A 19,678-nucleotide genomic window follows, 5' to 3' on the forward strand; every position below is an offset into this window, starting at 1 on the left:
TTAGGACTGTAAGTATTGTATTTCATTTTGCTTATTGTAATAGGGGACGCTGAATTAAATACGATATTATTATGGTTTTTAAGATATTTCGCTATTACCACCAGCAAAAATAACAATAGAAAACCCACTCTTTTCTTTATAAAACCACAGACTAAATATGTACCGGAGGTAACAAGTTTAGTTTTAGTTTAGTTTATATGGACCCTGTAGGGCACAGCAACGCTGCAGGGAAGAGAGGAAGTGTGTATAAAAATTAAAACTTATCATTTAAAAATTCGTCTACAGTATAGGTAATATAGCTCTTTTTAATTATCAATGTTTTTAGATTTGTTATAAAAAAATTGGCTTTAGTTTCATCTTTTGAATACTTTGGGAGCTTATTAATATTATATATTTTATTATTTTCAATAAAAAGAATATTTCTATTAAGACACATTGACACATTACAATTTCGAAATTAAAAAGTAAACTATGTACAGAATCAGAAACATACGTAACTTCGTCACGTCCAACTAGGCGTTTAAGTGTTTAGAATCTGACCTGGTCCACACGAACCCATTACACTAGCGGCATTGCCCCGTTGCACAGCCACTGACAGGCGTTGGACCAGGTAAGACTCAGACCTAGGGTCACCTCCTCTGACTTTGAGTCTCCGGCCGATCTCCCTGATCAATTCCCTCGCCTCACTACCCCAAGGACCTGCAGTCTCAAAAGCCACGGGCACAAACACGTATGCAGTTTTTATTTCCGCGCATTTTATTATTATTTTAATATTTAGTATCAATCGCTTAACGAGCGCTTTGGCTACGAAACTATCAAAGGTCCTTTGATGATTCACTGTAGACCTGTCAAAGGAAGAAAGTTTAAAAGAACATTAATTTCTTTTTACATTTTCGCTCGTTTGTCTTCCAGTGGTCGAGGAAGAAAAAACCTCGAGTTCAAACGTTTGCACTGACGGAAAGAAAGTGAAAAATATAAAAAATAAAATTTCATGCTGAACCGAACTGAAATATTCAGATGTTTATTTTCCTGGAAATGATGCTCCATGTTACACGGGGCTCAAAAAAAAAGGAGTGTAAGGAACACTGCCTACCTCTTTTGGGATACAGGCGTGTTCCTATGTTACGGGAAAGTATGTTGACTGTACCTAATCCTAATTAAATACTTAGCACTGAATTCCAGACAGCAGGTATTAGCCGTAACGAACACAAATAGCCAATAGAAGTACTTACATGATTAGCAGATACTTATTTTAATTAACATTGGCGTACATTTACTAGGCTTCCTAATAATTATTTAGTGGTTGAGCGGATTATTTTGTGTAAGGACATGTGAAGGTTTCGCGTCAAGGGCTTTGGCAAATACAAAGGTCGTGGATAATTAGTGTTTCAAACAAGTTTATTTTATGTAAAGTTTGAGTTCCACGCCCCTTTCTATGTGTATACGCCGTTATATTATACACATTGATCTAACAGAAAATTTAGGTGAACCGTGTCATGGATGTACCTCTGACTAGCCCAATCGGGAACACAGTCGTAAGAACAAGAACAACAAGGTAGGTACAAGTTACAATGATAAGAAATGTGTGGGTCTGTGGGTGCTGGATTCGAACCTGCAACCTCATAGTGAGTCTCAAGCGTTCTTCTAACTGGGCTAACACTGTTCTCATGCGCACTTACCTACATCATTACTAATTCAAGGGCCACACTCTTGTCGGTATAGTTTTCTCCACACTACTATTTAGGGAAAAAAGGGCAGTTTCCCTCTTGCCTTCCGCCCCGCAGTACTGTCTGACTCGAGCGAGATGGCGCCCAGAGTAGTTTATTTCAAAGACGTATTAGGACTATTGTCCTCCGCCTCTGAATAGTACTAACAGTTACTGCTGTCCTCTGACAAGTTCCTGGTTACAGACCCTGTGATTTAGGTACCCCTTCCGCCCTGCATTGTCGTGTTGATGGCTCCCATCTCTGTAACTATTGAGTCTTGTAACTTCACGTATCCCAGGGCAAGGGTTCTATGTTATACCCCGTAGGTCTGGGTCCCTATTCGAACTCAGCCACCATCTCACTTTGGCCTACTTAATTAAGAGGCGCCCACCTCCGCGGCAAGGACAAACCGAACAGGAACTACTCTAGTGGAGGACAGAGATGGGGCCGGGTTAATGGTCTTATATGAAACCACAGGCAAAGACTACTTACCATAGCTATTACTAAAAGTCTAACTTTTTCTATCGTGTATGTTGTGAAATGATCCAGGAAACCCTGGAAGGATCATTATTGATCCGCCAAAGGCCCCTGACATGGTTCATGTAACGATTACGTATACGTTCGAACGTGTATAATTATAATATCCTAAATATTACATACATAAACTCACGCCTATTTCCCACCGGAATAGACAGAGACTATGGAATTCCATTTGCTTCGATTCTGACACACTTCCCTTGCTTCCTCCTCATTCATCAATTTCATACACGCACGCCGGTTCAGAGTAGACCTAAATATTAGTTACATTTCTTCTTCTTCTGGTGTCAGGGTTACTATTGAGTCGCCAAAGGACGTGGCTCATGTAACGACTACTTACTTACATCAGTAAGTAGTAACCGGGACCAACGGCTTAACGTGCCTTTCGAAGCACGGATCATCTTACTTTTTGGACAATCAGGTGCTCAGCCTGTAATGTCCTAACCAAACTAGGGATCACAAAGTGATTTTTGTGATATGTCCCCACCGGGATTCGAACCCGGGACCTCCGGATCGTGAGCCCAACGCTCAACCAATTAGTTACATTCATTATATACGTTACTTTTCGATGTACCAATTCGGAAGTTTTCATCAATATTATACAAGCTACGAAATTCCGTAGGTCAATCAATCGAAAGGGAGCAATCACTAGTTTATTAACCTCGGATCAAAGCGGTATGACGTTGGCTTATTTATTTTCACTCGCTTCCTTACGTCGTCACTTTGTATTTTTCTTTGTAACTTTGTGTATATTTTCTTTGATTCCCCTTCTGGTTTCGGATGTTGTTATAAGAAGCTGCCTTTGGGCGTATTTTTGGGTGGGTTAATTAGGCGTTTTTTACGGGAGACTTTATTATGTGTTGATTCGGAAAAACTGTATTGTAGATCACGGGGGTTAAAAAGGCCACATCGAAGCAATTAATCTAAAAAAGCAATATGGTAATTTGACATTTGCGCATATAAAAGTAAGTGCGTTCTTATTTCTTGAAGTAACTTATAATAGATCGGTGAACACCATAGTAGATAAAAACACCGTCGTAATGGTGTGGTAGTGGCTATCATTTAGTTTTTATTTTTCTATAAAAGTCGAAAGCGACATCTGACGGATGCATTCTGAACCGCCTACATCTCTTGGAATGTCGTATCTAGTTCCAAATAAAATTATGTGCAAGCGTAAAAGTACTTTCTTTCTGTTCCTTTTAGTTCCATTTATATCCAAGGTGGCGCTGTTTAAAAATGTTTCTTTCGGATTTGGATCCGTAGAAGTTAGTAGGTTCAATAGAACTTAATAATGAATGTTAGTAACAGACAAAAACAACAGGTAAAAATGAACCAGACTTGACATAGAATACACAGAGAATGAGATACTGAGTTTTCATGCAATTTACCTAAAAACAATTGCAATTTGCGTATCTAACAAATCTCGAAGAGCAATATTGCTTTTTTGTGCATTACTTCAATGTAACCTTTTTATGCGGGACCAAAACAGGGATGTTTTGGTTAGCCAAAAATTTGCTTGGATACCATAAATAGATAAATCGTACGAGATGATAGAATGGAAAGGTCGGCAAAGAAAATGGGCAAATTGTAGAAATAGTGTAAAATGTATTGTATAAAAAAATACTTATTTTTACAAACTAGAAACATTAACTCTAAAGGGACAATTTACTTTTAAGTTTGCTACTTAAATATGTGTATTTTGTGGAGTGGTATTTCAAATCTTCTCCCACTGTGGTTATTTCTGCTACTTCTTCCGATTGCGGTTCTGAAAGAACAAAATCACAATTATACATTGTTTTAAGTTTACACGGTTATTATCATAATTAAAGCACAAAATAACGGGTTCTTACCGCGGATATGAGACTCCCGATATTCGATATATATTTTATTTTATTTTATCGGGAGTCTCATATCCCCATTTAAACGCGGTAAGAACCCGTTATTATGTGCTTTAATTAAAATCACAATTATTTTTACTTTTTTGTAGGTAATATAGTCGTGAGCTTATAATGTATGTGTGTGTATACTATTAAATAGAACATATTTACCTATTGCCGCCTATTGTACTAATTCTATTTCTCTTTTGTTTTGTTTTTTGTTTTTTCCTGTTTGTGCAATAAAGTATTTGTTATGTTATGTTATGTTATATTTCATTAAATAGGACATCCACCACCACCTTATGATCATTTCGACGAACATCCTTTTTTCCTTTTCGTTATTGTTTTGTGAATGCTTTTAAAGATGTTTGTTTGTTTGTATACTCTTTATTGCTTTAAAATACAAAGGAAATTTACATAATGATTTATCGTTAAATATCGTTTTTCGTTTGTCTGAAAAAATAGATTCCATGCTTCGGAGGGCACTTTAAGTACCGGCTAGCCGTAAAAATACCTCCACCAACCCGCAGTGGAGCAACGTGGCAACGTGGTGGCTCCATACCCCCTCCGGTTGATTGAGGGGAGGCCTGTGCCCAGCAGTGGGACGTATATAGGCTATTTATGTATGTATGTATGTTATCGTTAAATAAAGCATAGGCGAGATTATCCCTAATTGGGATGTTATTGTTATTGTCCTGTAACTGGGTGTGACCTTATTTTATATAAAAAAAAACTATTTCTAAAATAAATAATATGATCATATTATGATCATATTTCAATATCTTAGATAAATTATAGCTTCAATATAGCTTCAATGCGCGGTACTAGTTAGAACTGTCAAAGTGCAGAAGCCAGTGTTGTTACGTTCATTAGCTTAATTATATATTTATTAATAGTTTAGGCGATCGATTCTGTTCTATCTAACAATACATACGTATTACATAAGACTATGCCTACTTCCTGTTGGGGTTGGCAGATATGACGGAATTTCATTTACTTTGGTCTTGACACAGCAGTTTCAAAGTCTCATTAAATTGTGTGTGAATGTTTATTTCTTCTTATCGTGTCGATGACAAACTAAATAGTATCGGCCCAAAACTTGGCAACAAGTATAGCGCTATCTGCAGCGCTCATCAGATCCAAATGAATGAATGAAATTGAATGTTTATTTTATTTAGTTGCATGCTACGGTCAGAAGCAGTAGTAGCTCAATTGGGAGACCACTTGACTCTCACTTTGAGGTCGCGGGTTCGAATCCCAACCCGAGCCAAAATCAATGAATTCAAACCAATTTCGAATTTGTTTACATCTTAAATGTTTATCACGTGTTCAGCGGCGAAGGAAAACATCGCCAGGAAACCCAAATCCCCGAGAATGCGTTTTGGAGGTATGTGACCTAACCTGTATTGGGCTCGTTTTCCCCCAGCTGGATGGTCAGACAGGTAGTCGCTTTTGTAAATAACCGGACCTGTCAAATCTTCAGGTTAAGTAAGCGGATCCTGTGAAAATAGGAGATGGATGTATGCTACGGTCTGATGCTTACCCAAAGAGTAGTAATACTATGTGCTTACCCAAGTTCTGCCACACTGCAGGTGGAAAGACGGCCTGTTGAGAGAACACGTAAACCAGTTTAGAGTTCTGCTTCACGCCCATATCAGCCGCTTTCTCCTTCCGGAACATTTCAACGCGATACCAGAATGCTGGTTTTCTGAAATTAAAAAAACTATAAGTTTTTTTTGTAATAAAACATTATCATTATTGGGGTAAGCAAATGACAACCCTAAACTCACGTCTCTTCCGCACTAGGCTGTATATTGGTGCTGACTCCATTACACACCATCAAATTTTAAGTTATACCTGTCATTTTCTTATCCACCGAAAAGGAAAGGGACGGGTAATAGACATGCACAAAATTTATTGAACACACAATTTTAGGTAGAAATTTAAAAAGCCCTCACAAAATTTTATATTTGCCAATAACCCGACAGAATTAAATTGACAGCACACGACAAACGTGTTGCATAGTTAGCAGCGAGATGCCTATTTTATGCGCCCGGGTTATTCATTCGTTCATTCATTTTAAAATTAACAGTTGTCAATTATCCGTCCTTTTCCTTTTTGGGCGGGAGCACTTTATATTCTACTGTAAAGTTTATCGGAGTTATAGAGCGACCAAGAGCTTTAGCCAAGTGGCAAATGATTATGACTAAAGTAAGACCCAGAGGGGGTGAAGTCGGCGCCCGATACGATTTGGTGCGGGGCGGAGAGTTCCCGTTCTACGTATACGTAGTAAAAAAAAAATCTTTTCTTTACTTTATGACTTACTTCAAATGATCCTGCACGATATTGTTAGCGATGGGCATAGATATTCTCTGCACAGGGTCACTCATCAGCTGTCCCACTGTCTTGACCGGAGACTTGTCTGAGACGTAGTGTTCTAGTAGGCGAGATGCAATGGGTTTCAGGTTGGCTGCAAAGAATAAAAATGTTGGTACTTCTTCATCGTAGAATCCGTGAGAGCCCTGTTTGGAAAACGCGTGACTCACGTAGTGACCCAGTACATTACATCGTAGTGGGTTCGAATGCCAGCTCGGGCTCTGTACAGCTGAAATCTACTTTATGAGTTTGAAGTCATGTTTGAAGTCATAATTGATAGCACGTGGGATTGTGCCAGGTTAATGGTAACAGGCTTGGCCCCTATTACATGGGGCTTAAAGATAACGGACGAGGAGTGGGTGTAAATAATATACACCTATGCCTACTCCTTCGGGGATACAGGCGTGAAGCTATGGTATGTTACTTCTTCTATGAAATGGGTTGTGAGGTAGATGACCAACTTCGCCAAAGGCCCCTGACATGACTCATGTAACGACCACATGCATACGTACGTAGTAGCCGGGACCAACCGCTTGACGTGCATTTCCAAGGCACGAATCTTACTTTCGGACAATTGGGAGATGGACTGCAACCAAACTGGAGACTATAATTATAGGAGATATTTTGTTTGGGAATCGACCCCGGGACTGACGGATCGTGAGCCCAACACTCAATCACTGGACCCCAGAAGCCGTTTAAGGCGGTTGAGTAACTAGATATCTCATGACCAAAGGATCCCGATGCGATTTCGCTACATTGACTGTGGGTTTTTCCATTAAGCTACAGACGAGGAATGGATGAGGACGGAATATACTCCATATCCCTGCCAATAAATAAAGCGAGGCGTGTGGCATATAGGCTAATTATGTTGTATGTTTTTTTCTCGAGCCCTGTGCCGATTTTCTTGCAGCTCCTTTTCCCCGGCTATACAGGTTGTGAGAAGCTGCAGTAGTTTTAGGCGGATGAGACGATCGTTATGTAAAAAAATACATCAATCATCATGATGAATCAAATTGTAACTATGTTAGCTACTGAATAGCAATATTTTTGAATTTGAATTGAATTTGCAATGTTGCTTACCAAAGTCGGCTCTCAAGCAAATTTCGGCACGGTACAAATGTTCTAAGCAGACGTGAACTTGTGCAAACTTCATCAAGAGATTCTTCCAAGGACTGATGTCTATCTCATCCGCTATTATTGGCACCTGTAATCGTAAGAAATATATTTTAGACATTTTTTGCACATACATTGTTTGAGGTTTACGCAGCTATTTGTGCTAATTCCTGTAGACACCATCTAATTTTATTTTAAGTTACACATGTCATCTTCTCCGCTGAAAAGGAAAGGGACGGATAATCGACAGGCATAAAATTGATGGAACACACCCATAGAACACCCTATAAAAATTTACATTGGCTAATAACCCGACAGAATTAAGTTGACAGCACACATCAAACGGTTTGCATACCAGCGAGATACCTTTTTGATTAACCCGGGTTATTCATTCATTTACTCATTCTTCCTAAAGTTAAGAGCCGTCAATAATCCGTCCCTTTTCTTTTCGGCAGATAAGAGAAAATTACAGGTATAACTTAAAATTAGGAGGTGTCTGCAGGAATCGGGGCCATTATCATAATTAAAACACATAATACCGGGTTCTTACCGCGTTTTTATCAGGGATATGGGTATGTGGAATCCATTGATTGCCTACTACTACCTATTGTAAAAATCTTAAAAAACCTAATGTGGTGATAAAAGTCAAATGTAGACACAAGCGGCAAAGAAAGAGGGTAGACAGATATGTTTTGCCGTTAGAAAATTATGGCTCCATCTACTCCACTCCAATTTCATCAGTCGTCCCGTGATCATGCTACTTGCAACAGTGTTGAAATATTGGGAGAATCATCCCCCTCGGTATTCGTTACGATGTCACTAACACCCTGTATACTATATTTTATACCTCTATCTACCCCTTAAGGTATAAATGGCGTGATGTTATTATATAATGCATGTTACCTCATTGACATCCTTCTTGCTGGCCACGAGTCCGTGTTTCTTGAGCGAGGCGAAGTCGTCCACAGTGAGGTCATGGTCTTCGTCGTACAGAGACTCGCACTCCAGCCGGATGGAGAGGTCCCCGTGGGATATACTCTCGAACGGGTTGAGAGTCATCTCGCCACCACTCATCGTCATGTCTTGTATAGTTTGGTTGATCTGCTCGATTGATTCGTGTGTCGTTCTGTTATAATGACAAGTATTATTTGTTGACAGTAATAACTAAATGTTGTTGTTGGATGTTGTCAAGAGTACTCTAAACCAGCGAGCATGCATCAAGTCTTTGGTAAGAGTGGAAGAAGTGAAAATGGTGTGACAAGATCGAAGTAAGTGGTTTTCTGTATGTATGTAAATAATAACTGCAACATTAAAACACCTTGTTCGCCGCTTTTCCACTTGGCAACATTTGGCGCGACATGATCATATAAATAGTGTTGGAAAGGCCATATAGTCAAATTTTACAGGGTCATATGGGGTCATGAATAACAAACCCCCACCCCCCCTGGGTGACAAATTCAAATATATCTTTATTCAGTAGGTAATATAGGATACACTTTGAATCGTCAATTTTTACATAAAGAACGTCTCATCCGCCTAAGACTACTGCAGCTTCTCACATCCTCTATAGCCGGGGAAAAGAAGCTGCAAGAAAAACCTCGACACAGGGCCCTAGACGTTGTTTAAAAAAATAAACAAAATATTTTTATACTATTGAGTAATATAGCTGCCTAATATCAGTTCTCAGACAGTTAATCCCATGCATTCATATCTTCTAAATAATCACTAACTTTATACGTATAATAACCATTTTTGTAAAGTTTCTGTTTAACTACTGTCTTAAAACAGTTGAAAGGCAAGATCTGAATGTCAATGGGAATCTTACTGTCTAAAAACGTATATATACATTGCCCCTTAAAAGATTTAGTGATCTTTTGTAATTGACTGATTTGTGAAGGAAGTTTATTTTTATTACAGGTCAGGTACAATGTGCCGATCGCTATTTTTTGCAAATAATCCTATGTTTTTTTTTACAGGTTATGTAATGGGTGACCACTGCAATCTTATCTACAAAGAGAGATAGGTTGTCTGCGACCTGGTGAAATGACATAAAAGCTGGATCCGCTCCTGTGCGGGATGGTAAGCAGTTGAACACATTCTTGTTTTTACTATTTCGGTTAAAATATAATACAATGTACGTACCTATTATCATTATTCCAAATGCCAGCTATGAAGAATGAATGTTCCAGAAGCGACATGACTCTAGTGTACTCCCACATGGTCTTCTCAGTCCCGACTTGTGCTATCAATGAGAGGGCCTGCGGAGGACTAGTGCGGAGGTTCTTGAGAACTTTGGACGCTTGAGAGTGACCGCGAGACAATTTTAATACCAGTTTTGATAGGTATGTCTTGTTGTTCGCGTCTATCTGTAAAGCGAATTAAATAGTGGTGTTAAGGTATTATTATCTAACCAGAGTATAGATGTATTTACCTGTCGCCTCGAGACAATGAACTTTTCTAAATTGAATTGAATCTAGCTGCTTTTTCGCCGGCCACCCACAGTATCGGTAATTTGTTATTTAATTCGCGGTGGTTTTCGACACGGAATGGATGAAAGAGGTTAGAAGGGCCAAGTGAACGTAAAACGGGCGTCATACAAGTATGAGCATATAGTTCATATTTCAATTATGCATTCCACTCGTCTGCAAACTTCACAACGCACGCAGCTTCGCGATAGTATTTAAAAAGGTCGACTTGTGCAATAGAACGTACAGGGCAAAAAATCTGATATCGACTATCGTGCAAGGAGATTCCGCCTTATCACAGGAAGCTAAAAACCTTAGTGTTATCGACTATTTATCAAAAAATACTTTTGTATGCAGTATCTTACGAAAAGTAATGATAAAATTGCAGCCTATCACATAACATTGCCGCTAAAGTGGCTATGGAATTTGGGTTGCAGTAGAGCTAACGTAGTTATCTGTTTGCAGTAGTAGTAGAAAAGAGAGCGGGGTTGAACCGGCGATAGCAGTTCTCATACAAAATGCGCGTTAGGGTCTTTCCATCTTCTTTCTTCCATTCCGTGGTTTTCGAAGTGTCCAGTACTGAGACATATTATATACTTGCATTATGACCTACGTATCTAAGTACAGTCATGAGCAATATAATGTACCCACTTTAGGACTCTGTCGCACTAACATATTTGCCATTTAGAGACTTACAGTTCAATTTGTCAAAAAAGTGAATGTGACATGGTCTCAAAGTGTTTACATATAAATTCTCGTGACCGTATAATAAGACAGAAAATAATATAGAAAGCGTTAAGGCGTCCGAGGCAAGTAAGAGGTTAAATAGCTCATAAGTAAATATATAATCTGATGATAACTTAGATACAAATAAAATATAGGTACTTACAAAAGGACGTATTTTCCCAGAAGATATGAACTTGAGAGCTTGTATCAACAAAGTTATTACTTCTTCTGCCGTCTCGCAATCTGGAAAAAAATAGACACTGATTTTAGAAATTTCTTTTAATACCTAATGTCCAGTAAACTCCAGTATTACTTATATTCTATTCCATGTGCAGGGATAGATACACCGTTCATGTATAAACTTTCATATTTTCCTTTTTGTTATCTTAATAAACACATCTTCCAAAGGGGTATTACGACAACGGGCCTCCATGGTCGAGTGCTTAAGCGTTGAGCTCACGATCCGGAGTTCCCGGGTTTGAATCCCGGTGGGGACAAATTACTTTGTGATCCCTAGTTTGGTTAGGACATTACATGCTGATCACCTGATTGTCCGACAGTAAGATGATCCATGCTTTGGAAGGCACGTTAAGCCGTTTGGTCCCGGTTACTACTTACTGATGTAAGTATGTAGTCGTTACATGAGTCATGTCAGGGGCGATTGGCGGCTCAATAATAACCGTTACACCAGGGTTGTTGAGGCTGGTAATCCACCTCACAAACCACACGATAAGAAGAAGAGCGGTTATGGAAAACATCGTGAGGAAACCCACATTCACAAGAAATGTATTTTCGGAGAAATGTGACCTAATCTGTATTGGGCTGGTTTTTCTTTCGCGGGTTGGAGGGTCAGACAGGCAGTCGCTTCTGTAAAAAACCAGACCTGTTAAATCTTCAGGTTAGGTAAGCGAACCCTGTAAAAAACGGCATAATGCTAGGGAGATGATGATGGTGTCATCAGTGAAGATATACGAATATACGTTTCTGTCTCAAACGTGTATGTGTATGTGTGTGTTTCTGTTTCTGTGTGTGTTTTTCTTTCTTTCTTTCTCATTAAGTAACTAGCAGAATGTATCTTACCTCTAAGTATATCCCACAGTTTATAAGTGAAGTCATTGCTAGAGCCATGGGCGGACATAGCAGAGAGACATTGCTTCAGCGTGGTGGTATCATCAGTGATGCATATGCAACCGCCGGCGGGGCATTCCGCGGTATATGCGTACGTTTCAGTCTCATTAAGTAGCTCGTTGAGACGCTTTGAGTTATTAGGCTGTTTTGTCCCGGGGATGTTGAGTCTAAAACATACAGTGTGTTAGTGACATTGTAACGAAAACTTTGAGGGATGATTCAGACCATGATATCAAGTCGAATTTTCCGTCGCAAAATTAATATTCTTTTTAGTATTTTTAAATTACTTTCAATTCTATACTTTTGCGATGGAAAATTCTGTTTGGTAGTTTTTTTAAGTGATATTTTTTTATCAAATAATATTTTAATAAATAATGATTATTATAATGGTTGGTAATAATAATAAAACACTTTACTGCACACAAATTTACAAAACATTTACAGGATAAACTTATTCTAAGGTGGGCAAAGGCGGCCTTATCGCTAAGAGCGATCTCTTCCAGACATCCTTCGGCAGAGGAGGTTCGTCTTGTAAACTGGACCACTTCAGTCAATAAAGTTTAGGTATGCCCCAGACGCTCTTTTAACCGTTTTACACAGACACTACACATCAACGTTATCCTACACGCGCATCTGTGTGTGTGACGTCTGACCCCCTCATACGATTGAAGTTAGACCGAGGGGGGGTTGAAGTAAATCTTTATAGATGGCGATACGGCTCACCTACCACGTTGGTCTAACAGAAAGCTCGGTGAGGTGAAGGTCCTAAGTTCATCTTGCGATGGATGTACCTGTGACTACACAAATCGTTAATTTAAGAGCCACGCTCTTGTCAGTGTAGCATTATCCATGGTACTTTTATAGGGAAAAATAGGGCAGTGGTTTCCCTCTTGCTTTCCGCCAACTACCCAACGCTTCTAACTACCCTACATAACATAAACTGCCTATATACGTCCCACTGCTGGGCACAGGCCTCCTCTCAATCAACCGGAAGGGGTATGGAGCATACTCCACCACGCTGCTCCACTGCGGGTTGGTGGAGGTGTTTTTTACGGCTAATAGCCGGGACCAACGGCTTAACGTGCCCTCCGAAGCACGGAATCATCTTACTTTTTCGGACAATCAGGTGATTCAAGTCTGAAAAGTCCTTACCAAACAAAGAACAGTTTCACAAAGTGATTTCGACAATGTCCCCATCGGAAATCGAACCCGAACCTCCAGATCGTGAGCCTAACGCTCTAACCACTAGACCACGGAGGCTGCTAACTACCCTATTGGGATATAATCATGAGCTTATTTTCACCTAACGGCTGTTTGTTCCAGGTTGACAGAGGAGCTCCCAGCAGCTGTCATGTCCACCAGCATCAGGTTGATGTTGTGTAACGCGCACACCGACTTCCATATAGCACTGCATGGGCTCAGGAGGTGGCCCACTATTACCTCTTGTTCCTAGAATATGGAGGAGGATAAATGTTTAAACAAGGAAAATCTATGCGAAGTGATATCATTTTAGGTTTAGGGACCCTCGCAGAGAAAATTCGAAATTCGAATTTTCAACTACAGCTCTTGTCAAGCCGGGACGAGCATATAACCATTAAACAACGGGTCTTTGTCATGTCCATACGCATTTTTTTTTTATTGTGGTGTATGGTTATTAAGTAGACGACGAAAAATTTCGCATGGATAGAGCTACCTCGTCCCGGCTTCACAAGAGCTTTCCCAGGCAGTTTTTTTCGATATAATTTTCTCTTTGTGTTGTGATAGGTACTATAGTTCTTAGTCAAACTAATAATGTACCCTACTTCAATCATATGCCTTCATTCATTTTTTTTGTTTCTGATAACAATAAATATAAGATGAGGTTGTGTAATTTTTAATAATACTTATACGATGGATAATATTATAACGTAACATAAACATAAACAGCCTATACACATCCCACTGCTGGGCACAGGCCTCCCCTCAATCAACCGGAGGGAGTATGGAGCGTACTCCACTACGCTGCTCTACTGGGGGTGATGGAGGTGTTTTTTTACGGCTAATAAGGCCGGGACTCCGAAGCACGGAATCACCACTTTTTCGGCCAATCAGGTGATTCAAGCCTGCAAGGTTAAGGACCAAACAAAGGACAGTCTCACAAAGTGGTTTTGACAATATTATTTCCGATAATATATATATTTTTTATAAACAATAATATATATATTTTTTAATTACATGGACATGATAGGCATCTGAACAACAATCTATAGTTTATAAGTGAAATAATGCGAATAAAACTTACAAAATGAACTTTGCAGCTGATGAACGGTGTCTGCAAGGTTCTAGTGGTCCACTCACATAGAAGCTCAGTGAGACCGGAGTGTGGTGCATTCAGAAGCTCATCCGTGTTGTGTGAACTGCTGTAAGATATGCCAGCGAGAAGATACTTGCAGTCCACTGTTGTACATACCTGGAATTCGCATAGAATTAAATGTTAGTTCGCGAGTAAATGAACAAAGTAAAATCCCTTTTACTTTGTTCATTGCTCCCGCAGTTCACTGCTTTTTTCTTCTCTTCATCAACCTACTCATGTGAACTACTCATCACTAATTTGAGAGTCACGCTCTTGTCGATGTGGCATTCTCTAGTTTTCTTTTAAAGACCAATTCTCTGACTCCTTTATAACACACAACGCGACGTTCGCCGTCTCTTCAACATAACATAACGTTACTTTATTGCACACACAGAAAATACAAAAACAGAAAACAAAAGAGAAATAGAAAGAGTACAATAAACGGCCTTATTGCTAAGTAGCAATTTCTTCCAGGCAATCTTTGTGTATAGGAGATATTTAATATTAATTTAGTCAATGAAAGCTTGTCTTGGTCTCCCCTTCCTCTCTTTCCTTCTATCTTCCGTTTTATGAAGTTTTTAATAAATTCGTCGTGTCTTATTAAGTGTCCAATTATCTTGCCTCTTCTGTCCTTAATAACTCTCATTTGTATCCTACAAACTACTCACTTGAACTACTCAAGTGAGGATTAATCTGAAATCATTTTTTCAATATTTTATCTAACTCTGAAAATATTATTAGTTGAAATCAGAAGTGAGGGTATGCTCCGTCCTTACTAGCAAAACGGTAGTAGTTAAAAGTTAAGCATACAAATGATATATCTCACCAAATCCTCAGTTATCCCCTCCTGCCTGGCATATCCTTCCACCAGCTCATCTAAGTCCAGATCATCCAACACCATAGAATCCTCATAGCTCACTATACCCCGAGTAAACTGGTTCCCACTGGACTGTACAGTGAGGAGTAATGGTCTCCCTGGTGAAGCAGGGTTGCAGAGAACCCACATAGGCAGCGTGTCTTCTGATGCTTGGACTATAAGTTTGTTGTAGAAGTTTGCTATTTCTCTGGGAAATATAGTAAAAGCTCTAGTAAGAACACAATCACAAGAGATCACAAATTCTCTAGACCACTTTTATAATATGCTTGGCATAGGATGATAAATAAAGGCATTCAAAATTTTAATTTACTCCCAGTAGCAAAATATAAAAGAAAACTCAAAAAAACTCTTCACACACACTCACTCTCATACTAGCACACTTCTCACACTCACTCACTTAACTTCTCTTGTTCTGTTGTGGGAAGTAGATACGTCTGGATCAAAGCAAATGGAATTGCATTATAACCCACATATCAGTGGAAAATGGGTGTGAGTTTATGTATTACTGTATGTCTTCTTCTTCTTCTTCATTGTAAGGTGAATTACCAACCTCATCAACCCTGGTGTCAGAACTATTAATGAGCCGCCAAAGGCCCTTGACATGTCCCATGTAACAACTATCTACTTACATCAGTAAGTAGCAACCAGGATTAATGGCTTAACATGCCTTCTAAAGCATAGATCATCTTACTTTTGGACAATCAGGTGATCAGCCTGTAATGTCCTAACAAAACTAGGGATCCTGAAGTCATTTTTGTGATAAGTCCCCACCAGGATTGGAATCTGGGTCCTCCGGATCATGAGCACAATGCTCAATCACTGGACCACGGAGGCCGAATATTAGTATAGAATATTTAAGTGTAGGTATAGGTATGTATATAAAATATACTAAGAAAGTAAACAAACCTAGCCTTCTCAACAGCAATAGGTTGGTGAGAGGCCTCCTCCTTACTCCACAATTGTGGTTCATCAGAGATGAGGGTGTCATCCAGCATATGCAGACTCAAATCCAGCTTCAAAGGTGACCCCGTGAGGTCTATTTCCTCTGCTGGAAGAATATTTGATACGTAAGTATTACATATACAGGTGTTTATAATCTGCATGTTTTTTTAATAAACAATTGCTATTTTATGCATAGATACAACAATGTCAATGACATGCTTTAAAAAGAATTCATATAACATCAAAAATATCCAACCTGGATCTCGATTATCATTTCTGGCCGCATTTTCTACATAATTAGTAGATTGTTTAGCCTGAAAAACGTATTAAACCAAAATTAGAATCAAACCATAACTGTTGGAACATACAAGTCAAACAATATCATTAATTCACCAAAATGGTAAATGAAATTACACCCAATGAAACAACAGCCCATTTCAAAATAAACTCATGCGTAATTTCACTAAATTTAAAAAAAGAATTAATAAAATTTAACGAACAAACCTTAGCGTACACTAACACTATTTCATTTTTGTTTTTTGTATACATAGAAACGTAAGACGGACATAATTGCTTTTCTATAGAAAGTTTAGGATAATTTTCTAAAACTGGCTTCAAAATAGTATCCATTTTAAAAGATTTGAAAAAATAAAATAATAAAAAAACAATTTCCAACGTAAATTCTACTATTCGAATTTTCAAATTGACAGTGACACTTGATCAATGTATTTTTTTATTGCGTTTTGTTATACGATTGTAACGCTAAGCGATATCATAAAAAGTTCTGTCCACACACTTTCCATAAAAATGACTCAATAAAATCACACTGCTTAGCGGTGTTGTCATACGTACAACAACAAATTTCAACAGCATGAATAATGTCAGTGCCATCTGTTGATAGTTAGCGCCAACTACTAGCTACTAAAACCACCTAACAGGTGGCGCAGCAAGTCTTACCAATACCAAAGGAATTTTTTAAATTCCATTTGTCGACATAAATAAAAGTATGGGCACAGGACAAAATAAACTTTTTTAGTAAAACTTAGTTAAATGTTGTCTTAGACCAAATTTATAAAAAAATGTAATGGAGAAAATTAATATAGAGCAAATTAAAATTGTAAATGTGTTGTTAATAGTTTTTGAGATACAAACAAAAAAATAAAAGACCTATAAACACCTCCCTCGCCCCCCATCCCGTTAGCTCTACCAAACAGTATCAACCATTCCCTGAAACTATGCCAAAATAAATTCACTTATTCGCTTTAATTATGCCAAAATTTGCTTTTTGGTCTTCGTTGGGTAGGCTATTTCATGTTATTAATTATGCAGAAAATTTTCGGTCCTTACGAATTACAATGATTGAGCATTATGACTACCTGTCTACCTACTTAAAATTATTGAGGCAACTTTAATGAGCGAATTTGTAAAGTAGTTAAGAAATACTTGCTACGACGGTAAAGCGTTATAATATTTTAAGGTCACTCGATTTTGTAAGTACCTATTATAGATACCTACCTAGTCCTTTTCCTAGTACCTAGTTATAGTATGATACTTCATAATGTAGTTATCGTCGCCTTAAAGTGAAAATCAAATAAGCGCCTCTTTGAAAAATCTGATGATATTAAGTAAGTAACATCCCCTGTTGGTAGGGTACCTACGTAGAGATACATCAAACATCACCACAAATTTAAGAGCCACGCTCTTGTCAAGAATGGATAATGCTATGCACCGCCAAAGCGTAGCTCTAAAATTTGTGATGAGGTAATAAATTATTGGTTGTATATTATGTTAAATAACATCACTAGTGGTTAAAATGTCCAAACGAAATGGAAATACATGAGAACAGGTTCGTGCGACATTCGTAGATGGTTTTCCACGTTCCGTCGCTAAGTGTGTGTCTATCGGAGTATTTGCGGACTGTAATCGGCTTAAATAAGACGTTTCAATCCGCGCCAAACACGACCCGTACGCAGACAACTCCAATGGAGTCGCGATAAATTTTAGATCTAACACTTCCAGCAGCCAGCTTCCAGAAGCAATATAACAATTTGACATTTGCGCATATTAAAGTAAGTGCGCAAGGCACACTAATGTCTTTTTTAGATGAATTGTTTCGATGTGACCTTTTTAACCCCTCTGGTGTCACCACAATAATGTCACCGTCTGACTTTTATATAGGTAGGTACCTAATAGAAAAAAAAAACTTATTGGAGTCCGTGGATCTGTCGTCGAGTAACCAAAGGTAAATTGAGGCGGCTACTTTGATAAGAGTATCAGAAATGTAGGTAAAGTTAGCAACTAAGTACACTGAAAATAATACTCAATTGTGAAGGGTTTTAAATACTTACCTCTTTGAGCTAATTAAACCTACTCCCAAGAATTTGCGTTGGTATTCGATTTACCTAAGTGTTTATCGGTTTATTTTGTGTTTTTATACTAAGCAGTTGCAAAGGGTTTTTAAAAAGACCACAAACATTAAGCTTAAAACGAGGGACTTTCTAAGCTACGTCCCTCAAAAACAATATCTATGACCCAAACGTAAATTAAATGTCATAAAATCGAATTCAGGGGTTCCAATTTTCGTAAAATATCATTAAATATCGTAATTTTTACTAAGTACAACACTTATTTACATCTTTTTTTAAAAACAAAATAATATACAATGTGTTAATAATAATAAAACAGAAAATGGCCCCGATTCCTGCAGACACCTCCTAATTTTATTTTAAGTTATACCCGTCATTTTCTTATCCGTCAAAAAGGAAAGGGATGGATGATATAAATAGCATCTCCCTGGTATGCCATCCGTTTGACGGGCTGTCTACCTAATTCTGTCGGATTATTGGCCGATGTGTAATTTTTAGACGGTTGTTTTAGATTTCTGCTTAATATTGACGTGTATTCCATAAATTTTATGCCTGTCGATTACCCGGCCCTTTCCTTTTTAACGCATGAGAAAATGACAGGTATAACTGAAAATAAAATTAGAGGCGCCAGCAGGAATTAGCACCAATACCTACTTAAATAAACATTGTAGTAGGGATCTCTGCTTAGTCAGACAGAACACTCGCCTCACCCGACGCAAAGGTCCCCATGACACTCGCCGTGTTGCCATGTTGAATGGCGATGGACAGCCTTTTTTGCATCAGCTTGGACCTGGAGCGAGCATCACATCCCCTTCGTAATCGACGCCCCTTAGAGTCCGGGGCGAGATTCGAACTATGATAGAAAACACGCGTGTTGTGAACAACGCTATCACGGATTAGCCATCAGCGGGCTTAGCACCGTAAGCGCGACTCTTTCTCGCCTCGACATACGTCACCCGTCACTCTCTCACAGTACTGCACAGAAAGAGACAGATGATCTCTGTCGCGGCGAGAAAGAGTCGCGTGCTTACGGTGCTAAGCCCGCAGGTAAATAGCCAATTACAATCCTTTCGATCGCTGGTGATACATTATTACATTACCCATCCACCTGCAAAGTGTACCTATACAATTAAGGTTCGAATGTTCGGGTGTTACGAAAAATTACGATAAAGGTAGGTGCACAACTTTTTTTTTCTTTTTTTTTTTTTTTGACGTGACTTATTGTAGATTTGC

At 38.6% G+C, this 19,678-nt stretch overlaps 1 protein-coding gene across 2 annotated transcripts; it reads right to left on the reverse strand.

The window, feature by feature from the left end:
- Positions 1 to 3,828: 3,828 nt before the first annotated feature.
- LOC126370219 (protein zwilch) lies at positions 3,829 to 16,749 on the reverse strand. Of its 2 annotated transcripts, none has more exons than XM_050015014.1 (14): positions 16,584 to 16,749; positions 16,336 to 16,393; positions 16,044 to 16,182; positions 15,087 to 15,324; positions 14,210 to 14,377; positions 13,232 to 13,377; positions 11,881 to 12,095; positions 10,964 to 11,043; positions 9,752 to 9,975; positions 8,513 to 8,735; positions 7,577 to 7,700; positions 6,446 to 6,590; positions 5,692 to 5,828; positions 3,829 to 4,008 (listed from the first exon to the last, which is right to left on the reverse strand). In XM_050015014.1, the coding sequence occupies exons 1-14, from the start codon at positions 16,707 to 16,709 to the stop codon at positions 3,896 to 3,898; spliced, it is 2,136 nt and encodes a 711-aa protein (XP_049870971.1). In that variant the 5' UTR covers positions 16,710 to 16,749; the 3' UTR covers positions 3,829 to 3,895. The 2 variants fall into 2 exon arrangements, with proteins under 2 accessions (XP_049870971.1, XP_049870970.1); XM_050015013.1 differs by having other exon boundaries at positions 16,044 to 16,185.
- Between the last annotated feature and the right edge of the window lie 2,929 nt (positions 16,750 to 19,678).

This window comes from Pectinophora gossypiella, chromosome 10, assembly GCF_024362695.1.
Source record: "Pectinophora gossypiella chromosome 10, ilPecGoss1.1, whole genome shotgun sequence".
Taxonomy (NCBI): Eukaryota; Metazoa; Arthropoda; class Insecta; order Lepidoptera; family Gelechiidae; genus Pectinophora; species Pectinophora gossypiella.

Bases quoted from the DNA above. Each gene is read 5' to 3' on its own strand.
- LOC126370219 (XM_050015013.1), bottom strand. From the start codon at position 16,709: ATGGATACTATTTTGAAGCCAGTTTTAGAAAATTATCCTAAACTTTCT. The intron at 9,976-10,963 runs GTAAGTACCTAT...TTCGCTTTACAG, and splicing joins CTGGGAAAATACGTCCTTTT to ATAGACGCGAACAACAAGAC. The intron at 7,701-8,512 runs GTAACATGCATT...TTACGATTACAG, and splicing joins GCAAGAAGGATGTCAATGAG to GTGCCAATAATAGCGGATGA.